Source organism: Marmota marmota, unplaced genomic scaffold, assembly GCF_001458135.2.
Source record: "Marmota marmota marmota unplaced genomic scaffold, marMar, whole genome shotgun sequence".
NCBI lineage: Eukaryota > Metazoa > Chordata > Mammalia > Rodentia > Sciuridae > Marmota > Marmota marmota.
The window spans coordinates 78,700,311-78,719,148 of record NW_026000026.1 but is presented as its reverse complement, the minus strand read 5'-3'; the positions used below and the strand labels follow the sequence as shown (position 1 = coordinate 78,719,148).

Here is an 18,838-nt window from a genome sequence, read left to right as displayed (position 1 = left end):
CAGCATGCTTGTTTGATGCTGGAAAGATCTCTAGCAACTGAACATGGAAAAGAACAACATTACTATCAATAGTTTTCCTTTCTATCACAATATCCAAAGAAATGTTTACCTCTTTGTGTGTTTCTTGCCTTTTATGCTGATATGATGTAGCTAAACCTATATTTTTGAGACAATGTTTGGTGAAATAGAATGTAACCATATGAAAAAAAATCAGTGCAAAATTCTCAATCATCACCTATTCTCATGGATTCTGAAAGAGAAAATGTTGGCTTGGTGCTGTGAGATCTGTACTATACCCTTCTTTTTTCCAACTGAGCATGCTCTCTGGCTCCCCCAAATCAAGCCTTTTCCTCTACTCTACTACAGTTTCTAGAGCTCTCCTTAATCAGAAAACTTAGATGAAAGAGACTATGATGGTATTCCCTGGGATATTACTGTGAGAATTATCTTTTTAAAATCTTTTTCAATAAAATAGAGCAAGAAAGTAATTTAATTATGGTTCAAAGTATTTCAATAGGCAGAAGAATCATTTCACTTTTTTATTATTTTAATATTTATGGTCTTTGAGCAATTCAGTAAATTTTGTTATGTACATAACACCATTTTTAGTGTTCAATTAATGGCATGAATAGCAGTGTGTGCATGGAGGGGTGTTGGTCCTTTTGTCTTTCTAAGAGTTAAAAAAATATTTCCATAGAAAATGATTATTCTGTTTCTCAAAGAAAAGACCATTCTCTCGTTGGTTCAGCCAGCACCCTCTTCCTGTATCAGGGCCTCTGAGTGCTTCTGCCTATTCTGTTAGAAGTTGCAAAAATCTTCACAGCTCACTTTCAAATGGACCTTCAGATTCTTTTTTTTTTTTTTTGATTTTTTTTATTGGTTGCTCAAAACATTACATTGATCTTGACATATCATATTTCATACATTTGATTCAAGTGGACCTTCAGATTCTTGTTCCAATCTTTCTCTTCAGGGAGAAGGTCCCTGACTATTCCAGTGAGAAGTGATACCACCTCCATTTTCTGGAATTACTATCCTGCATCCCACTTTATTTTTCTCCTAGCAATAATCATTACTTAATGTACTATATATTTTACTAATTTAGTTATTAACTCATCTCTTTATTAAAATACAAGTCAGAAGGGCAGGGTTTTCAACGATTTTGTTTACTTTAGAATATCCCCAGAATTACAAACAGGGTCTGACACATAATAGATGCTCAATACATGTTTATTGGATGGAATATTTACACTGACTATAAACAAGATATGAACAACCTCTTTTGCACAATGAATATGAAAACATTTAGCTCTTTAAGTGGTATACCATGGCTTGCTCAGCTGCTAAGTAGAACAACAGTATGGTTTTTGGTTGGTTTATTTTGTGTTTGTTTATGGGATTTTAAAGCACTTCTTTAGCACAATAGACTGTCTCTTATAGACATTAATCATCATCAAAACATTGGTTGTGTGCGTATGGGAAAGAAAATGAGAAAGACAGAGAGAGGGATTCATGTCTTCCTAAAAATCTGTTCACTGTGTATTTAACCAAAGCTCTTACGACCCACCTGTATAATGTTGGCATTATTAACAGAAGGTTTTGGCCACAAACCATTTTTCTTTAGGCATCTTGGAATGGATTCAATGAGAAAAAGCAAGACTAACCTGATTTGCATCTTCACTGGCAGCATCTGGGATGAAAATGCAGAAACCAAAGTTAAGGGAATGTAAACCGGTAAATGAAAAAAATGATTCACTCAATGCAGTGTTTTGATTGCTTTAATAACAATACGTTGTAAAACCACAAATTATTTTTGAACACATTAAGATTTATCACTGCAAATATAATGAGGGTAGTGGCACCAGGAATTCAGCATGTACACTCACGAAGGTCTACTCACTCAGAAAGCTGAAATTCTTGGGAACTAATACTCAGATGCTTTCTGACACACTCAAAATATCTAATTTCCAAGAGACCTTTTCAGAGTAAAGTTTGGCAGTCTCCATCTATAAATTGTAATATAACTTACTATCAAAGATGTCATATCCCTTTAAATTTAATTTAAAAGCATAATAAAGCAAAAAGTTTATCACATCTATACATAAAATTCCATTTTCTAAATTCTGGCAACGCTGCCTACTTACTATAGATGCAAATATTAAAGATATGATAAAAGAAAGATTAATTAAAATCAGACTATGACATACCCTCATTAACTGTCTTGTACCTATACATTTATTTTAGGAAAGTAGGTATCATTTGTGAATAATGGTCTCACTTTATTTATGTAGTTCTGTTTTAAAAAGTGATTCAGAACAAGATAAATCTAGGCAATCTGTATTCCCTTCACAATAAAATACAAAATGCTAAAACTCATCTTTTAGCTCATACAAAAATCCTTCTCATTTTAGGAGCAATACTTTGAATCCACTTAGCACTTGAAAACACAGAAATACAATAAGGTAGAAGGCACATTTGCTTTAAAGTAAGGATAGATAATTAAATTTTGCTTTTGAAATATTTTATTTATACATATAGAATTAAGCTATCTATATTACTTGCAAAAGTTTTTTTTTATTTTTTTTTTAATGTTTAACATACCTATGTAGAGTGAATTGATAAGTTTGGTGAGGGGAAGGTGAAGAAGAATCTATTCTCCTTTCAGAACTAGTAGAGAAGTAGTAGAAGAATTGCTCATGGATAAACATTAAGATGTTTTTAAACTACTTGCTAGTTCTAAAGTTGACATAATAATTACAAATCCGTGTATCTAAATCTTCAAAACCTATATCAGCAAGACAGTTCAAAATTATAGATATACATAAGCATTTTCTTGGCAATTTGTGGAAAAAGGCCCTTCCCCAGGGCTTTAAGATGTGTGGCAAGAGGCTTAGATTGCATGCAAATTACTCACCTTGAATAAGGCAAAGAGCCAGGGTCAGAAGCATTGACACTGTGACTGACTTCATGTTGAAGATGATGTAAGGTGGCTACAGGTCTGCTCCGTGCATCGCTCAGCTGGTGCTCTAAGACGAACTTGTGAGACACAGCTCATTTATATACTGGCAGGTTGGTGACACATAAAACCAGTTGTTCAGGCTCATGCTAGACTTCATACACCACACCAATCTAGCTTCCATCCTTTAGGATCCTGTCAAGGTGGCAGATTTGAGCAGATAATGTCTATTTCTAAAGTAGTAAAGTGTTTTCATGATACCTCCCCCAGAAAAGCGAGGGACTGAATCCAAGGACCTAACCAAAGTTGAGCACTCTATAATCCTGGATAAGAGCTTAGTTCCTTATTAGAGCAAGACATATGACCTGGTAGGCAACATATTTCCAACTGAGTTCCCTTCATAAGTGGAAAGGGAGGAGAAAAGAAGACAGGTTGGTTGTCCTACCAGTCAGGTACAAAAGTAAAGATTTCTATATTTGGAGAAAACTGCTTATAGTGTAAGAATCTAGGGGCCTTGCTAACTCTATCCACATATGTTCTGAATTATCTGAATTAATTGTCATAAGGGATAAATGACCCTAAGGGAGAATCTAGCCAAATTCTAACATTGAATACTCAGGGAACCAAACTCAGAGAAGGATCAATCATTTTCCCAAGAGCACAAGGTTGAGGTAGAAGGGACAGGTGACACCCACAGCAGACCACACACAATTCAATGTTCCTTCCACTGAACATACTGCTTCACCCCTATTCAGAACCAAAGGCAGACACTTAGGGAAAACAAAGCTTGTATATAATTACTAACGTTTTTTCAGTCTCAATGAGATTTTCTATCCTCAACCTAATTTTATAATCAAACATGTTCATAAATATCAGAGACTCAAAGTTAACTTCCCATAACACATAAATATCCAAATTACTGTTCAAAAAATAGGTCTTAATTAGTTTTTACCAAAAGTAAACTTATTCTTGTATTTTCCTATTATTTAGATTTTCAAGAAGAAAACAAGAAAAAAAACTCTTAAAGGTTATAAATATGTGTGACATTTTTCTAGAGAAAAATTTCTTCTTGGATCTTTCCTCCATCTTGCAAGTAATGCCTTTTTACTCCTAGCTTGTTTTACTCTACCAGTTCAACGCTACCACTCCAAGAACATGCAAAAACTATATGGTTTGATTTCAGTCATTTTCATGAGCTTCACATTCAATAGAAGCAAAGTTCTGGACTTCATGCAGTCAAAGACCTTTTGTTATAACTGTTCCAAGAAACTTATCAAGGCTGGCCAACTTTGAGGACATGACAGTCTTCTGAGAACCATGGAAGTAAGAGCATGTCCTTTCTTTTGGTGTCCCATGAAATAATTTGTTTCCTACAAAAATATAATTATTGGTTTCAAGGGCTGCACTTTTGAAGTAGCTTGTTTCATTCTAATGGTTCAATAAAAGAAGTGAGCATAGGAAGCAAATTGCATTACTGTTACAAGTTAGTAAATCTCAGTCCATCTTGGTTTTCTGGAAAGGGAATGGGAGAGGGAGTCAGAAAGTCTGTTTCTATTCCTGTCTTTATAACTACACAGTGTAATGGAAACTAAGCAGGCTTTGGAGCAAGGTTATTTCTGAGTGCAAAACTTGACTCACCATTCCTATTCTGCCTTGGGCAAGTCACTTATTTTAGCCTCAGTTTCCTAATATGTAAACCAGAGATAATAATACCTACATTGTTCAACTGTTATAAGGCTTACAGGCAATTCGTATATTGTGGTTATGTGTGTTTATATATGTTTACTGTTTAGAACAATACCAAGTATATATTACAAGCTTTGTAGTTAATGATAGCTGGTCTTCGAATTATAATGACATGGTTGTACTAGATAATTTCAGAGATTTCAAGAAAAAGTCAACATCTCTTGCACATGGATCTCAATGGATTTCAGTTTAGTCAGTGTAGAATAACTTCCTGAACACATTTCAAGATGAAATTAAAACAAAAATATTCATGTTCTCTTTTTCATTTCTTAATTTAATAATAATTCCATATTTCTATAAAAGCCTCTTCTAGTTATTGACACACCAAACTAATTTTTGTCCTTCATCTGCCCTGTCAGACCTCATGAAATGTGTCCTAACTGTACTCTGCATTGGGGGTAGAGAATCAGTGACTGTACAGCATCCTCCAGTGGCCCCAGATCTAGCCCAGATGGGTAGAATTCCCAGGAATGGAAGTGGCACTAGGGAGGAACACAAGAACCAACAAGTGATTTCCTTCCTGAAGAATCTCTGCTATGAGGAAACATGGAAGGAGTTGGTGTCCTTCCTACTGACAAAACACCCATTGACAGACATGGCCTTCTCGAAGTATGAATAAAAGCTTTGGAATCAATAATCATTTATAAGAGGAGAAGGTGGCCAAAGGAGCATCCAAAGACCACCAGCAATACTGGAAGTACCCAGTTATCTAAGCTTTTTCTGTGGTTCCTTTCAGGAATGTTGTGAACTGGAAGTGATTCACCATACACTGTGTCAATCACTACTTGTTGCTGAAAACCGCCAGTGTTTCAGTTCAAATGAATGGGGCTGAAGTTTTGAATAACTGGGGCTTGGATCAGAGTTAGGTTATCAGAGTACTTCTTTTCAAACTCAAAAATCTGCTTTGTTTTCAGTTCGTTTAGTTGTTCATCAAACATGTGGGACCCTTTTTCCTCTCATTAGAAAGGACAGTAGTGAAACTACAATTTTACATGTTTATCAAATGACTCAGAATCTGAATTCACAGGAAGGACATTGACATGGAAAGAAAAAGTATAAAATAAGCAAGATTTTTGGAGAACAGTAATTTTACCAAAAACAAAGGTTATTTCCAAAATCCAGTTAGTCTTCTCTCTTTTTTTATGTAGAGATTTTTGATGATGATAATAATTAATAAATGACTATAGTCCCTAATGATTAAATCAACTTCTAACTTTCAAAGCAATGTGCCCTTTATTAGCTCTCTGGATTACTTTATGTAATGTTGTGAGGTAGATAAAACAGGTATTATTATCCTTTCCTCACCTACCCAAAAGAGTACCATTATAGAACCCTGGCTTGGAGGCCCATCATGGCCTTGATTCTTTCTTGTCTTTTATACTTTTAACTTCCCTGAGTTCCTATGGACTCACAGACTTTACAGTTCAGAGGATCCAGACATTACAGTGTTTTAAACCAGCTACAGAGTTACCACTGTGGTTCTTTCCTCCGACCCTCAGTTCTCACTCATACACACACACACACACACACACACACACTCATAATGAAGCAGGCAAAAAAAAAAAAGGTGTATTGTGACCATGAATTCAGAAGTGTGTTCAGACAGCCCTCAACTTAAGAGGTTCAACTTATAACTTTCCAACTTTACAGTAGTGGGAAAATATACCCATACAACCATTCTGTTTTGCAATCAGTACATTACATGAAAGAGTCAACACTTAGGTTTGGGATTAGATAATTTTGCCTAACAGTTGGTTGATGTAAATATACTCAGAACACTGAAGACAGGCTAGGCTAAGCTATGGTGTTTGGTAGCTCAGGTACATTAAGCATATTTTCAACTTCACTGTCAATTTATGATGGGTTTATCAGGACACAACCCCATCATCTGTTGAGGAGCATTGGTATTACCTGTATTTCCTAATAGATCCTAGAAGATAAAATAATTATTTTATTTTCTTAATTTTAATTCCCTTTCTTATAATCCTAATATTTTCCCCAGGGATGCAATGTCTGTGTTCTCCTTTGTGGAAAACAAGCTTTACTGACCTTCTTATCTCGAAATGATTCATTAGCAACTAACTTCACTTCCTCTGTGAGAATTCCTTTTTGTTTGTCTGGAAAGACTAACAATATTTAGAGATAAGAATCTCATTTTATCTAAGAATAGAATGGGATGGGCATCATTTGTTTACTGAGCATATAGACTCTGCTATTTATAGATATAATTGTTGCTTTTAATAGATTAGGATTAAGGAAACAGGAAATTTTCAATGTTAATTTTTAACTTTAATAAGTTAAAAAGTTACAGTTATAGCATTTGGTTCTCAAATACAATATTCAATTTGTCCCTTAAGTTTTTATTATTTGAACAGTTCTGTTTTAGGGTCCCACCCTGTCCATAAATTGAAAGTTAAGTACATTGTAGTCTCCTGGGATTCAGCTTTACAAGTAGAAAACAAAGAGGCACAGTTTTTCCTCTCATTAGAAAGGACAGTAGTGAGTCTTTAAAATCTAACATGTTTATCAAATGGCTCAGAATCTGAATTCACATTAAGGATATTGACACCAAAGGAAAAAATATAAAGTGAGGCTATAGTCCTTCAAAGCAATAGATTAATTCTGAAATAGCTAAGAGGGTACTGAATTTTGGCAAAAGAGCATTTTGTATTTTATACATGTAATATATGTGTTTATGGTAAGCAAGAACAAAACTGCTATTTATAAACAATATTGAAAATAGATGATCACTCCATCATATAAAAGTATTTTCAAAGAAGCATAAAATTATTAATATTGTGTATTTAGTGACAGATATGACAAAAAATATAAAGGTTAAGTATACTTTCATTATTTTCTTACAGGTAAAGAAATTAAGGGGCTGGAGTTATAGCTCAGTGGTAGAGCACTTGTCTCGTAAGTGTGAGGCACTGGGTTTGATCCTAGCACCACATAAAAACAAGTAAAGGCATTGAGCCCATATACAACTTAAAAAATTAAAAAAAAAAAAGAAAAAAAATTAAGGTTTGGTGAGATTCTCTAACTTTCTCAAGGTCATATAGCTTGTAAGTAGGGACCTTTGCAAATGACAACAGCCAACACAATTAAAGGCAGTTAAGCTGCAGATTCCAAGCTCTTAGACATTGCATGATGTAATAAATGCATTTTTTTACACCCGCAACTAACTTATCTCAGGCATGCATAGAACAAAGCCAAGCAGATTCCCAGACTTCCCCTCATGTAACTCCAAATATTATCCAAGTGCACAGTATGACTTCCCCTCATGTAACTCCAAATATTATCCAAGTGAAACTTCCTCAGCAAGTTTCCTCACACCTAAAGTGAATGAGCTAAATAATATTTGTAAATAATTGTTTTAAATGAGTAGATGTATAAGATATATTACCTGAAAATTGAGCTGAGCAATACAATTTATAATAAACTCCCACAATTATTACTTTATTTGATCTCTACTAAGTTAAGACAGAGGGTTTTCCTAGGAAAAAAGTAACCAAGGGAGGCTCAGCGACTCACACCAGGCCACATTGCTTCTAAGTGATTGAGCTAAGACTCATATCTAGGGCTTAAGACTTAAAAATTAAGAAGATACCAAATTAAATAACACTAACCATTGTGTCATATGACAATCATGACTCATTAGGAAGGTAAAATAAGAAGAAGGAATGAGTAATAAGTATGAAAGCAGAGAATCCTCAGGCATGGAAACAAATTACTAAAATGTGATTTAAAAAGTTAAAGGTACAAGCCTAAAGTGAGGATATTGTTATGGTATTCCAGAGGAGTTCTTAAGTTCTGTAACTGTCTCCACATGAACATCACAAATATTTACTAAAGCCTGTATTTGCTTGGCACTATGCTAGAGTTCAATGTCAAACTTGTGAACAAAACAGCATCTCTGACCTCTAAGAAAAAATAGTCTAGTAGAGGAAATGAAGGAATAATCAAACAAATCATTGTTCAACTGAATCTGCAAAAGAGTTTTTAAGATGATATCAGTAGAGAAAAAATTGCACATAATAGGAAGATTTTACCTATTGTAAAGGAGTTGCCCAGATTAAATTATGTTCAATTATTTAAACATGAACTGTTGAAGCTGGGTGCAGAGGCACACACTTGTAATCCCAATGACTCTGGAGGCTAAGAAAGGAGGATCACAAATTTGAGGTCAGCCTCAGCAATTAAGTGAGGTCCTAAGCAACTTAGCAAGACCCTATGTGTCAAAATAAAAAATAAAATGAAGAACTGGGGATATAGTTCAGTAGTAAAGCGTTCTTGGGTTCAATCCCCAGTACCACATAAATAAATAAATGAAATATGAATTGTTGTTATTTGGTGAAAACTAGTTAAAAGAAATAATAACCCCCAAACATGTACAAGAAGAAAGTGCTATCCCACCAGAAGCTGAAGTAAGTCTAATGCAGTTGGAAAAATAAATGACAGAAGGTAGGATGAATTATTATAGGTCAAGTAGGTAGGGGGATGTACGACCTAGGATAAATACACTTTTGTGTTCATCTGCAAAACAATTTGGAATCACAAACAGACAATTCTTTTAATTATGAAGTAGAATATCAATAGTACTGCTGGAAACTTCCCAGGAACATTGTGTATGCCCTTCTGTAACTTTATCATCTAAAAATAGATCTTCTTTTCTTGCTGACGCATAGGTGTCCTTCAATCCAATCTCATAATCAGACAAAGAAATGATTTATGTAAGGCAACATATGTGGGGCATGGGCAATGGATGGCACATGTAAAAAGTCAGTTGGGATGCTTAAAATGTACGTCATTTACCTGAAAACTCAGCTAATGGAATTGAATCATTCCTTAAATAATTAAGAGAACCAAAGTTTTGCTTTGGTAATTTCTTCTGACATTTTTAGTTTACCCACTATATTATATACTATATACACAATTTAACCTGCTGTTATATTATATACTATATACACAATTTAACCTGCTGTACCACTAGTTAGTTACCTAAATAACAGTAATTGTTATGGGCCAGGCTATCTGGGCAATGACCAAACAGACTCCATTTTACCCTTAGACTCCATATCATGTAAGAAATTCTTCTCCATGGGAAAGCCCTGCCTTTGTACCTGTTAATAATTACCTAGCATAGCACACTTGACAACTGAAAATAGCAATTCTTTTTTTTTAATTAATTTTTTTATTTTTTAATTTGTTATTTGTTTTAATTAGTTATACATGACAGTAAAATACACTTATATACTTTGATATATCATACATAGATGGGAAATAATTTCTCATTTTTCTGAGTGTACATGTTGTAGAATCACATTGGCCATACAGTCACATACATACATACATAAAGTAATAATGTCTGTTTCATTCTACTCTCTTTCTTATCCCCACATCCCCTGCTCTCCCCTCCTTTCACTTCCCTCTACCTAAAGAAAATAGCAATTCTTATATAATGTAAAATTGTTCTCTTTGGTTTCCATTTTTGGGGGGCAAGGTACCTTATCAGAGATTGATTGTCTAGATGTTAGTGACCATTCTCTAACTTGTACTGAACTAGGGTCCCTTCTGCTTGCTTGCTGCTATGCCAGCCTAGAAAGACCCCTGGGAAATACCAATGTGCCCATTGCATTGTCTCGCTAACTGCCCAGTTCAGCTTCTGTACCTGTTTGCTTGCAGCTATGTCAAACCAGATGTGGTTTTTGCCTTTAAATATCCTAAAATGCTCAGGCTCTGGGCTGTTCCTTGCAGAGACAGTTATGGATACTGTGGGCAGGGGGAGGAGGGAAGCAGTCACCAGCTGGATAGCTAAATAAAGACTCTTCAATTTGGACAAAACTTGAACTTGATGTGTTTTCTGAGCCACCCACCCCACAACATTTGGAGACCCCAGCGAGATCTACTTTTCTCAAATTCCAGAGATCACTAAGGACCGCCAAGGGAGGTAAGGTGGCAGAGAGATTGCTTAGGGGAAGGCCTCTGAGAAGATGTTTCTCAGCCCCAGGCCATCCCTCGTTGGACCCCTGCCCACCTAAAACTGTCAAGAGTCCTCTGTGTTTCCTGGGAGAAGATAAGTCTGGTCTGTGTGGATCTGCCTCTGGAGAGGCTCGAGGTAAAGCTGGACGCAGCATTACTTCCCTGAGTCCAGGGCTATAGTGAGACGTCCCTTGGTCCTCTGATTTGGCTTTTCCTTGGTCTGGTTTGTACTCAGCCTTCTGGTCTAAGTCTGGTTTTCTGTTGGTTAAATTTGTCTTTGGAGCCTTACGGGTTGTGTGTTTTATTGTCTGTCTTGTGTTTGTGTCTTGTCTTTTTTGTTTTTTGTTATTATTTGTCTCCTTTTTGTTTGGTGTTAATTTCTATGTCAGTTTGTTTCTAATGTTAAAACAATGGTTAAGAAGGTTTTAACTGTGCTCACTAAAGCTTGCATTAAAATATAAACAGCTGCCAACAGGACTAAAAAAAAAAATGTCAAAAGTAAAAGCTAAAGGTAAAAAAAGAAAAACATTCTAGAGATTGCCTTCATTTAGGAACTTGGCCAGGTGGCCAACAGGGTAGATAATGTCAGTTCCTACAGAGGGCAGATTAGTTCTAAAGGGTTTTATAATATTATTATTTCTAAATTGTGTTAAAAAGCATAATTTTTTCTAGGAAATTTGGCTTTTGTCTCTCAGTATTTGCAAGCATGAGTAACTCCCAACTATTAAAAATCATCCAAAGATTTTCCAATGTTAGTCTAAAATTTTGTGGCTGCTATCTAAGAAACCAGGAAAAACAGTTTAGAATAGAACCTCAAACTTAGGGAACTCTCCTGAGAAGATAAAAGGAACTGCCTCTTTGGGAAGTTCTCTCAAGGCGAATAAGGCCCCTTTGCTTGTCTATGTTCCCTTAATTCTTTTCACCTTTGATGAGCAGAACTATCACAGGACAAAGGCCAGGAAGGCTTTTAAAATTCTAAATTTGTTAAATTCATGATTTTGATCCCACATGTCTAGTTTAATATGTTTTTCTGATTACACTTTGCTTTATTCTAAGACCAATTTACAATGGTTAACTTTCAATCTAATGGGTTTTTTGTAAAGAAATAAAGGGTGACACAAAGACAAGGTGCAGAGGCAGAGAAGGTGGCAGAGTGGCTAAGAAACCAAGAGGCCAAACTTTATTTATATCAATAGGTTACATTAGGTCATTAGTCCCATAACTACATTATTGTTTAGAGTACCAGTCAGGTTTCTTATTCTGCAGTTGCAGTTACATTTCACAGTTACAATATGCAATGTCAGGAGCTTTGTGCAGCTTTCAAAAAAGTCCATTGGCTAAAGTTACTGTTAAGCAGGCAGATCCAGGAGCACCAGAGCTTGGCAAAACATTGTAGTTATCTAGCAAGTAAGTTCCTTTCCCAGGAGTTATGTACCCAAGATTAAGGTAGAAGCTGATAAGATTCTAGCATGGAGGGCATTACCATAGCAATGGGTATCCTATGCCTTTGCACAGAAACTTTCCCAGGCACCAAGCGTGCCATAGCAATGCAGTCATCAGGGACCCCAATCCCTACACAGAACCCTCACATTTCCCCTTTCTTGTTTTTTTAAGGCCTTTTGGATGAATAATGTCTGTTTTCTTTTTAATACTGGTAGAGTCAAAAATATAGGGTGGGCATTGACAACAGCAAGGACAACATAACAATCCCAGTGTTAGTAAACTTCCATCTATGAATAATTGTTTGACCCAAGTAAAGTTGGGTAACCACGAAGTTAGCCAATCCAATAGGTCTAAACCTCCATCATGTGGCTGGATCTTTTTAACAATATCTTTAAGGTAATTTATCTCCTTTGAAACAGAATTATTATTATCACTTAAATTAAAGCAACATATATTATTAATCTCCTGACACCCTTTATGATGTAATAATAGCAAATAATTAATTGTGGCCTGATTGTCAAGTATGGCTTGATGATGTTGCTTTTGTTCTTCATTAAGTATATTACTTGCCACAGAGATATGTTTAATATTTTTTTACTATAGCATAGGCCAGTTTTATAGTGGTTTTGTAAGCCCTAACAGCTAGTCCAGGGAAACATCAAAACGTCAATTTTTCCCACTAAGGAAAACATCAAAACGTCAAATTTTGCCTTAGAGAGAATGCTCACTGAATCTGCACAGTTTTTATCAAGGGGAATAGACCTTTTAAAGATGCTTTGTGCAGGATGGTGGCCTATTAAATCCTGAAGATGGTAAAAACAGTCTGCTAAGACAACAATGGGTACCATGAGACATTTTTGCAGGTATATAACAATTTCAGCCAAGCAAACCTAGATATTATAATGGGTTTTAGAAGTCAAGGAGTTTGTACTGAATTTTCACAGCTGGGGTACAACAGAAAAACATTATTGTTAAAACCAAAGCATTTACAGAATTTTGTGTGGGTCTAGCAATTAAAGTAGTGACTGGAGTACATTTTAATCCCATTTAAGCCAAAAACTGTTGAGCTGATGCTGGTAATAATTTTGTATTTCCCCCAAGTCACTGGATGTCTAGTAGCTTGGAATTCTCTTTTAATGTTTCTTCTCTTTCAAGGATAGTAATCATTGCCCTCTTGTTTGATGGGACTCTCCTCATCCAGCATGAAATGCAACTTGGGGATCAGGTTGTGAAGTCCCTGACTAGGTCATTTATAACTGATAGGTCTCACACACTGAGCCGGAATCCAAACTGGACCTGTTGGTGAAAGCATAGCAGTCTTTATGTTTCCCCATGTGGTCAGAGGCATAGGATCTTGTCATCCTGGGTTTGGTGGAACCCTGTATTTTACATAAATGTTTGGTAATGGCTGTTTGGGAATAAAATGTCTATCCAAAGCAGATGACCAATTGTGAGTATTACTTTGTATTGCATGTTGAGTGCATTAACTGTAAATAATACAATATTTAAAGCATATATTACCATGAGAGAGGCTATATCCCCTTTTTTGTTTTTGTTTTAAAAAGTAAATTTTAAGAGTATGATGCACTCGCTTAACCAAAGCCTGTCCAGTAGGATTATGAGGAAGTTCATGGTTTAAAATTATATTTCATTAACAACCAACAATAAAAATTTTTTAAAAAATTATATTTCATTGATTATAAAAAGCACGAGATGATTTTTATAATCAATGAAATGATTATTAAAAAAAGATGCAGGGGCATATCTGTTTTTAAATAAGCAGGCTTGCCCATGTTGGCAAAGCAGAGTAATAAATAAGAAATGTAATGGGGCTGGGGTTGTGGCTCAGCAGTAGAGCGTTTGCCTAGCACAGGTGAGGCCTTGGATTTGATCCTCAGCACCACATAAAAATAAATAAATAAAATCAAGGTATTTTGTCCAACTACAACTAAAAATAAATATTAAATAAAAATTAATAAAAAAAAGAAATGCAAGCAGATACCTTATCAGACCTATGGTCACTAGCCCAAATGAACACAGAATGTGTATCAATTAAAAAATGAAAAAAGGAGTAAGGATGAAAAGGAGGTAATGGGTAACATCTATTTGTTAAAATGTATTAGAATGCCGGCCTTGTGGATTTATAGATTTTCACATAGGAGCCTGGAGAGATATACAGTGAGAACAGTTGTTGACTATAGCATGAGCCTGTTGAGAAGGGATGGAAAACATTTTTGTTAGTAATCAAGCATTTTGATAAAAAAAAAATCCATGGAAACTTACAACATCTGAAAATAACGGACAAAGGGATTTCACAGCTTCATCTGTATGAGCTTCACCTTCCATCAACGATCTAGGAATCTTGGTGTGGTTGTGTATATGAGCAAGGAAGATAGGAGATGTATGATGCTGTAAAAGAGTTTGAAGGGTTAAAAAACGAGGATATATCACAGCTATTAAAATATGGGGAACAAGTTTAGTTAGATATTGAGAATCTGTAATAATGTTTAAAGTAGTAGAAAATAGTCTAGCGCTAAGATAATGGCAGCTAATTCAGCTCACTGTGGAGAAATTTGAGGTAGGGTATAATAGTCCATTTATCATTAACAAATATTACTCCTCTTTATTTACTTTTATCTGTATACACCTTTAATACAAGAAGAATGGTAGAAATTAAGGAAAAGGGATATAATTAAGGAACCTAATATAAAAGAGAATTTTCTGTCAGGAGGCATGTGAAAATCAATTGGGGCTAAAATATCAGTTAATGAAACTTGATAGTAGAGGAAAATTGTAAGTATTAAAGATACAAAATTTTTTTATAAGTAAGGTATAAAACATGAATGTCCATACCTGTTAAGGATAAAATTTCAGTATGAACATCAGTAATTAATTGAGCAGTAAATTAATTGAGTCAGTAAAAGGCAAAATATTATAGTCTGAATAATGAGGACAATATAATTATTTTAATATAATTTTAATTATTTTAACACAATTATTTTAATATAATTTTTTATTATAATTAGCAACTACTGTTGTAAAAGCATAAGGTGTTTTAACAAAAACTATCAATGACAATGGCACATTAGATATTGAAAGTTGATCCACCATTATTGTTGATAATCCTTAATTTTCTATAAATCCTCTTTGAAAGAAGGAGTTAAAGAAAGAAAGGAGGTAGCGTCTTGTTTCTTTAACAACTGGAAAAAATGAGAGATCAGTTTGGCGTCAACTGTAATTTTTGATTTATGTATGTAAGAAACTGTACTTGGGCTGGGATTGTGGCTCAGCAGTAGAGCACTCTCCTAGCTCGGGCAGGACCCGGGTTCGATCCTCAGCACCACATTAAAAAAAAAAATAAAGATATTGTGTTGTGTCCATCTATACCTAAAAAACAAATATTAAAAAAAAAAGAAACAAACTATACTCATGAAGATTAATCCCATTTATGTTAAATCTACTTCACTTATTTTAATTGTAAAAATCATAAGAAAAACATGATTAATAGTATTAATCATCTCTGTTTTCTTGAAAAAAAATTTAGAAGTAATGGATATTATATTATATTTTAGATATTTTTTAGAAATTAAGACTTTATTGTTTTGTCACCTAGAGAAACCTATAAGTTAGAACCCTGAAGACATTTATATTTTTATTTGATTACTTGATTTGAATTAAATTATTTGGATCCATTTTTTAATTTAAATTTTTATTCATGAGCACTCATTTGTCTAAATGTCAATTTTAATATCAAGTACATGATATATAGATATAAGTCAGGCTTGTATAATTGGAAATACCAGGTATAAAAATCTTAACAGTTATCATGGACACTTAAATCAAGAGTTTCAGATTAGCCTGACTTTTTGTCCATGACATTTATCAGACTCATTCCCAACATAACCATATTTATATCCTCCTAAGGATTTATTAGAAGAAAATTTTGATGTGTTTTCTGAGTGACCCACCCCACAATATAATCAGGGTACAGAGTTTGAAATTAAAATTAATATGAAAAATATTTTGTACTCAGTATGCTTTTTGTTTATTTGAAGTGACACCTCCTTTGGGATATTAATGTATTACATTATTAAATCCTTACCATAAAGCAACTTAAGTTTTTCCTAAAGAGTTATTTAAATATTTTTGATCAATAAAATATACACAATGTAAGTGTATTTGACCAACATGTAAAGATCATCAGAAAATGCAATCACTAGCTTTAGTCTAAAGTTTAAAATGGGACTTTTTTCTTTACCTCTTAGACAGAAAATACCATCTGAGAAACTATTTTAAAAGTATATAGGAGGGGCTGGGGATGTGGCTCAAGTGGTAGCGCGCTCGCCCGGCATGCGCGGGGCACTGGGCTCGATCCTCAGCACCACATAAATATAAAATAAAGATGTTGTGTCTACCGAAAACTAAAAAATAAATATTAAAAAAAAGTATATAGGAAATGATTTAAATACTTCTTATAGTTCCTAACATTAATAAAGATATATTCACCTGTCTATTATACTCAGAGTATATTTTATGAAAGAACAATAAATATTCAAAGATGGCACAATGCCAATTTGTAAGGAATAGGTATGTATAGAAATATTTATATCTTATACAGAGGACCCTCGACTTATAATGGAATTATATTCAGATAAGCCCATTATAAATTTTAAATAAACTATATCAATAATGTATTCTATATACTTAACGTGCTGAAGATCACAGCTCAGTCACATGGTGCACTACACAGTGATCACCAGCCCAGAGAAAAATGAAAATTCAAAATCAAAAGTACCGTTTCTACTGAATGTGTTTGTTTTCATACAATTGCAACATTGAAAAATTATGAGTCAAGACATTCTAAGTCAGGACTATTTGTGTATTTGATCCTCACAGTATTTCTAATTTAAGCAAAGAATATTTATTTCCTCTTTGTGGCCAGGAAGATTAAAGATTAGTGTGACTGGCTGATGTGCCTCAGGTTAGTTAGCCATGAATGGTAGACATAGACAAAGGAACTCGGATGCCTGAACCATTTTTTTTTCTTTTTAGTACTTGGGATTAAACCTAGGGGTGCTTAACACATCCCCACAGGCTGGCTTTGAACACGCAATCCTCCTGCTTCTGTCTTCTGAACTCCTAGAATTATAAGCATGCGCCACCCAGCAGGCCTGATCTATTTTGATGCATTTTTTTCTTCCACTCACTCATATTCAAAAGAATTATAAACACAAATGCAGTGATTTTAGGATGGGAAAGAAAGACAAAATGTGGAGAGAATGCAAAAGAGAAACATACATGCAGAAACAGAGAATAGGAAGACGACAAATACATTAAAGATAAAAATAAATTTAAACAAGTCTTGATGATAAAGGTAAGCATTAACATTTGTAAAATATGTTACAAAGTCTAAGGGATATATATATATATATATATATATATACACACACACACACACACACACACACACGCACACTTATATATTTTCCACATGATCATGTTGGTGAGTAGGTTGGACATGTATTACTGCTATCTTACCCAATTTACTAAAACTTAAAGACATAGAGGAATATTCTAAGAGGTACAAATGGTAAATAATGAAAATTGAAATTAGATATGTCTATTGACTCAAGATGCTTTTTCTAATACCCTTAAACTTTCCTGTCCATGTATTGATGCCTGAAGACACAGCTTTCTAACTTTCATTAGGAAGCAAATAAGAAGTTAAAAAAAAATTAAGTAACTTATTTATATCCTGAAAAGACAAATAGAAATTAGTGTGTGAGATAAGGGATATAATAATTTGTTTTTAAATGACAAATATGATTTCTGCTTCTGGCCAAGATGTTTCCCACCTGCAATGATGAGAGAGAAAAAAAGAACACACACACAAAAAAAAACATAGACACTAGTTTTCTGACACTGTACCTCACATAGTGCGGGGCAGTGATCCTTGGGAGAGGGAAAATAAATGAAGTTACTACAGCGCTGTCACAGCTACATTGCCACAGCCTCCTGCTTGGAGAGAATTTCCAGATTGCAGTACAGAGGAGATCACAGGTAGAGCCCTAACGTTTTCCTGAGATGAGAATATAAAGCTGAGGAACTGGGAGATGCAGGGAGGTAATATTCACATGGCAGAGTTGTAAAAGGAGAGAACTCCAAAGACAGAACTTCAGAAATGTGCAGCAAATAGTGCATTTAGAATCTTCAGCTGAGTTTTAAGTAGTAAAACGTGAGAAAACTAGTCGAAGCTATAGTAAGAATCACTCTAGGGATTAGACTTTACTCAGGACAGGAGACAGCTTGTGTTCCCACTAGTCAGAAGGGGGAAGTTTGTCACTCATTTAGATATCTAAGAAAGTGTTGCCCCAACATTGGGGCAAAATTCACCTCAAAGCCTGCTTTTTTTCCACCTAGCAAAGCTCAAAAACGAGTCTTGAAAGGATCACAGTATTTCCAAGTAATTTAAACAGTTTGCCAGAACAAAGCTTGAGACATACAAATTTAGGAGATAAGACTCATAATAATAATAAGAAAAACCAGCCATAAGAAATTGACTAGCTGAAATGAAGTAATAGGGCCTGGTATTACCCTCCTGCATGCAGCAAGGAAGTAACACTATAATTTTTTTTTTTTTATTTTTTTTTTTTCGGTTTGGATGGAAAAAGGTTTCAAAGGGAGGACGGAGTTTGGGTCAGGCGTCGTCTC

The 18,838-nt window shown here is 34.6% G+C and overlaps 1 protein-coding gene across 8 annotated transcripts in view; it reads right to left on the bottom strand.

The window, feature by feature from the left end:
* Spink5 (serine peptidase inhibitor Kazal type 5) overlaps positions 1-18,838 on the bottom strand; it is a 175,680-nt gene that overhangs the window by 88,825 nt on the left and 68,017 nt on the right. For all 8 annotated transcript variants that reach the window (XM_048811756.1, XM_048811753.1, XM_048811751.1 and 5 more), the window contains exons 3-4: positions 2,915-3,151; positions 1,665-1,690 (exon numbers count right to left, since the gene is read on the bottom strand). In XM_048811756.1, the coding sequence (XP_048667713.1) occupies positions 1,665-1,690; positions 2,915-2,969 (81 nt within the window). In that variant the 5' untranslated portion in view covers positions 2,970-3,151. The remainder of the gene's footprint in view (positions 1-1,664; positions 1,691-2,914; positions 3,152-18,838) is intronic.